This window comes from Acartia tonsa, chromosome 10 (genome assembly GCF_053477335.1).
Source record: "Acartia tonsa isolate MP-2025a chromosome 10, ASM5347733v1, whole genome shotgun sequence".
NCBI lineage: Eukaryota > Metazoa > Arthropoda > Copepoda > Calanoida > Acartiidae > Acartia > Acartia tonsa.
The window spans coordinates 4,868,860-4,875,683 of NC_137269.1; the positions used below are offsets into that span (position 1 = coordinate 4,868,860).

At 31.6% G+C, this 6,824-nt stretch overlaps 2 protein-coding genes and 1 long non-coding RNA gene across 3 annotated transcripts; all 3 read left to right on the top strand.

The window, feature by feature from the left end:
* Positions 1-286: 286 nt before the first annotated feature.
* LOC145329236 (uncharacterized) lies at positions 287-1,791 on the top strand. Its single transcript, XR_013882817.1, has 2 exons — positions 287-383; positions 700-1,791. It is a non-coding gene; the product is annotated as an uncharacterized LOC145329236 (long non-coding RNA).
* LOC145329235 (uncharacterized) lies at positions 1,789-4,101 on the top strand. The gene is made up of 2 exons (XM_080173283.1): positions 1,789-1,867; positions 2,414-4,101. Exon 2 carries the CDS (start codon positions 2,439-2,441, stop codon positions 3,327-3,329), a length of 891 nt encoding a protein of 296 aa, XP_080029409.1. The 5' UTR covers positions 1,789-1,867; positions 2,414-2,438; the 3' UTR covers positions 3,330-4,101.
* Positions 4,090-6,245, top strand: LOC145329234 (uncharacterized). Its single transcript, XM_080173282.1, has 2 exons — positions 4,090-4,190; positions 4,681-6,245. Exon 2 carries the CDS (start codon positions 4,706-4,708, stop codon positions 5,600-5,602), a length of 897 nt encoding a protein of 298 aa, XP_080029408.1. The 5' UTR covers positions 4,090-4,190; positions 4,681-4,705; the 3' UTR covers positions 5,603-6,245.
* Positions 6,246-6,824: the final 579 nt, after the last annotated feature.

Genomic DNA, 6,824 nt, shown 5'->3' on the forward strand with positions numbered 1-6,824 from the left:
CCTCAATTTTAATATTATTATTAGCTACCTAGGTAACCTTAAGACTTTGGTAGACCATAGTTTTCATTAAGGTTTATCATTTTGGCAGCCTCAAGCTCCATGTTTAAACACTTAGGCCAAGAGTTATACTAATTTTTTGCGTGCATATTGAGTATCAAAACTAGGTACTTATTTACCAACCAAGGGTATGTAGATGCAGCTGAGGTGAGAATTAGCCAGGAAGAAATCTTCTAGTCAGTCCCTCGAGTCACAAGCCTCAAATACACATTCAATAATATTGTTTTTCAGACAGAATATAAAATGAAATAAGACTCAAGATTGCAAAGCTAAGGTCAATTGAAACATAAGGAGAAAAAAACTTCAATTTTGAGTTCAGAAAAAAAGTAAGTTAGTTTATAATAAGTACAATGATGAATTTAATCATAAGTAGCTCAGAAAAAAAACTAACAAATTTTAAAGAAAAATTTAAATAACTGTTTGAAATTGGTTTTGTATTATTAAAATACTATACTTGTACATTGTGCATTGTGATGAACAAGTGACCATATATAAATAAGATATGGATATAAGGAGTAAAGTTTTGATACTTTTTCTACAAAGTGATAATATCGAAAAGTTCTTGAAATACCCTAGACTCTCATCTGGGGTATATTTTCTTTTTACATAAATTGTTTTTATTGAGAGTGAATATTATTCCAGGTGCAAGCACTAATCCAGCATGAACAAGTGCCATATCTGCTGCAAGGAGTTCACTCAAAAGAGTTATCTAAAAATACATATGAGAATACATTCAGGCGAAAAGCCATTTAAATGTAAATTATGTGGAAAAGCATTTACAAAAAGCAGTGATTTAACCATACACATGAGAATTCATGCAGGTGATAAGCCATTCAAATGTGATTTGTGTGAAAAAGCGTTCTTACGACCAAGTGTATTAACTTTACATAAAAGGATCCATACAGGAGAAAGGCCTTTCCAGTGTAATAAATGTGAAAAAGCTTTCCATACAAATAGTGAGTTAACTGTCCATAAGAAGATCCACACAGGAGATAAGCCATACTCTTGTGATTTATGCAAGAAATCTTATTACTCAAACTCAGAGCTGACACAACATAAAAAATCAGCTGGACATCTTCTTAATTTAGAATTAACAGTTCCACCTTCTGCTTCTACCAGTTTTGTTGATTGTGTTGAAGCTGATGTAAAACTTGAGATAAAAGAAGAAATTCTTGATGAAGATCCTCTGTGTATCAACATAGAGGCTGAGAGTGTGGAAGTAATTATAAAAGAGGAAATAAAGGAGGAAGAAGGAATTAGGAGTGAAGAATTTGTATAAGTAGATAGAAAAAAAATGATAAATGCAGGAACCTAAATTGTGAATTTGTCGTAAATGTCTTTTTAAAAGTCCTTAATTATGTTTATTTATGTTATTATTTAAGATTTGATGTAATGTGTAAATGATATTAATTCTCCAACAACAATTTTGAGAATAAGAATTCTCTAAAAAAATTTTATTTGTAAAAATGTGTAAATAAGTAGTATCTTATATACTTTGTTTGCTTTATTGTTTAAACATAAATCTGCGTTGCCCTAACCTTGTACATACCCAATTTACCCTAACCGAGTTGGAGGAATGCTAATTCATAAAAAATTGTAATTTTTTTCTGTCCTTCTCTTGAATGCCAAAGCTTTTATAACTTCTTTTACTTTTATTTTCCAATATATTTCTCATTTTTTTCTCATATTTAGAATTTTGTTACATGAAAAATTATAATTATATTTAATTTCAGACTGAATATGAAATGAATTGAGACTCTTAAGATTATAAAAAGACGAAAACATGAGTAATTGAGTTTAGCAAAGTAAAGTAAGTTAGTTTCTATAATACAAATATTATGTAGCAGAATCTTTAAAATCAATATTAAAGTTGTGGAATATTGGTCTGTCTGTAATTAAAGTGAATTAGTTTATTGTAATAAAATTATTATTTAAAGAAATTAGTTTAGGTTTGGGATAGTTGTTTCTATACTATGTATTTTAAATTAAAGCTGAAGAAGAACATTAAATAAAACATCAAAAGTATATCATTTAATAATACTATAGTCATGTACATGTGAGTGGATGAAAAAGAAAGTGGGGTAAAAATTAGATGTAAGAGGAGAGTTATCATATAGAAGGTTTATCTAATTCTGGAATGCTTTTACCTGCATAGTTACAGATGTATGGCACACCTAAGTCTAAATAAGGTTTCTGTAGTTAGTTTTCATAGACAGACATACGGAAACACATAAGTTAAATATAGAGTAACTGTTACTTTAAAACCAGTATTTCAAATGATTATTAAAATTTTTGTGGCCTAAAATTATTATTTTCAATTCTACACAAGTATTACATTTTATATTATTTATTCCAGGTGCAAGAACAATTAATAATCCATCATGAACAAGTGTCATATCTGTGCTAAGGAATTCTCTACAAAGAGCAATTTAACAGTACATAAGAGAGTTCATACAGGAGAGAAGCCATTCAAATGTGACACATGTGATAAAGCTTTCCTTACAAGTAGTAAGTTAACTGTCCACAAGAGGATCCATACAGGAGAGAAGCCATACTCTTGTGATACATGTAAAAAGGCTTTCTCGCGACAAGATGCATTAGCTGAACATAAGAGGATTCATACAGGAGAAAAACCATATTCATGTGATACATGTGAGAAAGAATTCCGTACAAATGGTGATTTAACTGTTCATAAAATGACCCACACAGGTGAGAGGCCATACTCTTGTAAAACCTGTGAAAAACTTTTCCGTACAAACGTTGAGTTAACTGTACACAAGAGGACCCATTCAGGAGACAAGCCATACTCATGTGATACATGTGAAAAGGCTTTCTCACAACCAAGTGCATTGACAGTGCATAAGAGGATCCATACAGGAAAGAAGCCATACTCTTGTGACACATGTGAAAAGGCTTTCTCACAACAAAGTCATTTAATTGTACATAAGAGGGTCCATACTGGTGAGATGCCATACTCTTGTGAATTATGCCAGAAATCTTATTACAATAGTTCTAGCATGTCAAACCATAATAAATCAGCTGGACATCTGAAAAAGTTAGAAACTATTAAGAATACAGTCGCACCTTCTACTTCTGCTTCTACCAGTTTTGTTGATTTTGGTGAAGCTGAAGTAAAATTAGAGATAAAAGAAGAAGAAACTCTTGATGAAGATCCTCTCTTTATAAAGATGGAGGCTGAGAGTGTGAAAGTAATTATAAAAGAGGAAATAAAGGAGGAAGAAGGAATTGAGGGTGAAGATAACTTTAAGTAGATAAAATAATAATAACGTAACAGTATGTCGGTCTGTCTTTCTGTTTGTGTTTGTCTGTATGTTTGTAGCAAAGGATCTGACTACTTGGTGAACTGATCAGGTTCTCCTTAACAGGGTAGGTTCTCATAGTCCCCGGGAAGGTTACTAACTATTTTTATAGTTTTCCACCACCATCCCAAGAGAAATCGCCCCTGGAAAAAATTACTCTCTACTCAAAAAAAAGTTGGGTTGGGGAGAGGGTGGTCGTATCCCCCTGCCCCCCCCCCCTAAAAAAAATGAAATTTAGGATTGAACTCTCCCCTTCTCAAATGCCCCTAGAGGCCTCCATGGGGCGTAGCCACTAGTGTTTGATAAAAATTAACCTAATTAGCCAATTTGTTGTAAACATCTTTTATTAAGTACTTTATCAAATATTTTTTCATATTTAAGATTTGACAATATGTGTAAATAGTATTGCTTATCTAAAATCAATTCTAAAAAAATTCATGATATTTTGAAAAATTGGTAGGTATTTTTTATTATACATTTTAAATTTTTGTTAGTTAACCATAATTACTTACAATTGATGCATGAATCCAGTGAAAATGTCGCTTTTAAAAGTTAAAAATTTTGTTAATAGATTCCTGAGACAATATGATATTCCCTAAATGGACCTCTTGGTCCGCATGGAATTATAACAATCAAAATCAAATAACCAATATATATTTTTAATTTTCTCCTATTTTTTTGTTCTCATGATTAAAATTGTGTTACTTGTATGTTTATTTTCAGACAGAATATAAAATGAAATAAGACTCAAGATTATAAAACTGAATTATATTGTAACACAAAAAGAAAATAAATATCTTGATATAAGTATAGGTATATTTTTTTATTTTTTGTTGGAGTGTAGTACAAACCATTTATGGGAAACGGCCACAAGAAAAATTGACGATTCTTTTTTCTTTTATTTAAGATAAGAAATGTTTCCACAAAGTGTCAGGTTGAATTCTGAATCCCCCCACCCCCCTCTTTCTATATTGTGTACCAGTTCTTCATTTGTTTTACTTTAGGTTAGGTTAGTTTATATTAGGAACAAAGTAGAACCGCGCAATAGGCCCTGCATGGTAGGGCTCCAGGAAAGGTTAGGAATGAAGAAGAAAAAATAACTCACCACATTTTAAGATAAATCTGTTTTTTAATAAGGAGAGTGGAGAGAGGTTGCTTAGGCTCGCTAGGCACTTTAAGGTAAGGCGTAAAAATAAGAGACTATATTGTTAGTTGAACAACTCCCCCACTTGATTGAGCACAGTCAATAGTCAAAGATTTAATATTTGTACTCTGGAACTATGTTAAATATTATTTATTTCAGGTGCAAGAACAAATAACAATCCATCATGTTCTCGTGTGATATTTGCCAAAAAAAATTCCCCCAAAAGGGCAATTTAACAAGACATATGAGAACCCATACAGGAGAAAAGCCATTCAAATGTGATCGTTGTGAAAAGACATTTTCAGAAAATAGTACATTGACAAAGCACATAAGGATGCACAAAGGAGAGAAGCCATACTCGTGTGATACATGTGAAAAATCATTTCGTACACAAAGTGAATTAACAGTCCATAAAAGGTTCCATACAGGAGAGAAGCCTTACTCTTGTGATACATGTAAAAAATCTTTCTGTACAAATGGTGATTTAAAAAGACATGAGAGGATTCATATAGGAGAGAAACCATACTCTTGTGATACATGTAAAAAGTGTTTCTCACAACAAAGTGCATTATCTCTTCATGAGAGGATCCATACAGGAGAGAAACCATACTCTTGTGATACATGTAATAAGGCGTTCTCACAAGAAGTTCATTTGACTGTCCATAAAAGAATTCATACAGGAGAGAAGCCATACTCTTGTGATACATGTGAAAATTTATTTTCAGACAGAAGTACATTATCAAATCATATGAAGATCCACACAGGAAAGAAGCCATACTCTTGTGGTACGTGTAACAAAGCTTTCACACAACAAAGTGCACTAACTCTTCATAAAAGAATCCATACAGGAGAGAAGCCATACCCTTGTGGATTATGCCAGAAATCTTACTACTCCAGTTCAGACTTGTCAAGGCATAAAAAATCAGCTGTACATCTCAAGAAGTTAGAATCTACTGAGAATACAGTTCAACCTTCTACTTCTACCAGTTTTGTTGATTGTGGTGAAGCGAATATTAAACTAGAGATGAAAGAAGAAGAAACTCTTGATGAAGATCCTCTTTCTATCAACATGGAGGCTTAGACTGTTGAAGAAACTTAAAAGAGACAATTCAGAATCCTAAAGAAATGTATGATGGTAGTTTATAAAACAGAAAAATATTGTAAAACTAAGGATATTTCTTATACTGTTTTTTTTCTTTTATCATATTAATAATTTTTTACAAAAGTAACACAATGTCTGCCAGTGTATGTGTCTTGCCCGTCCCCTTAGAGGCTATGCAGTAAAAAGTTTTACTTTTCTAGTGTAAATTCTTCTATTTATAAGGCAGGTATAAACATTTAACAACACTCCACCACCCATAGAAATTAGGATAAGAAAAAATGTGAGTACCCATGCAGGAGATGCATGATACATGTGAAAAGAAGTATTCAGTAATTTAGCATTTAATGAGACACATTGAGATCTATACTAATTAAAAGATATATTCTTGTGAATTTTGTCAAAAATATTACAACTACACTTCAAGCCTAACTATACTTTTTAGATTTTGTTATTTTCAAAGATTTTTTTAGCACATAATCTTCCGTTCTTTTATTTGTCATGACAACTGAGCATGAGCTATTTGACTCACTTTGTTATTTTGCTTATTAATGATTTATGTTATTCACTACTTATATATATTGTCAACCTTTTTTGAAATCTTTCAATAAAAATACAAAACTTAGTCATTTACATTTAACTTACTTTGACATATTATATTCATAAATAGACACAAGCTATAATAATAATAGGATTTTATGTCAGACATACCCTTGGTGTAGAGTGGCTGCGTTACGCCGATAGAAAACACAGATCATAGGATTGTTTTGCATGTGGTTTAATTAGCATAAGTTGAAGCTTAAGTAGCTACAGCAGTGTCATGATTATATCCAGCCCCTTCGCTGTCCTGGACAGTAGAGAGTTATTTTTGCCAAACAGAATAGTAAAAGAAGCTTTTCTACAATTAGGGTCTGTCCGTCAGCATATAAAGAATAGCTCTTATCAATAATTTGGGCATGTTAAAATAGTCCTTTAGATTTCAAACTTTGCATAATGATTCATTTGGCAATCAAAATTTTAAATTTACAACAGAACTTATTCAAATTATTGAGCATTTAAATATTTTGTTATTATCGTTTTTAAAAGTTAAGTTAATAGGGTCAGTTCATCCTTACATGTGTTAAAAAAGGATTTATCTAATAGTTAATTTAGGCAAGGTAGAAATGTCCTATGGATTCAAACTTGGCATTGTGGTTTTTAGCAT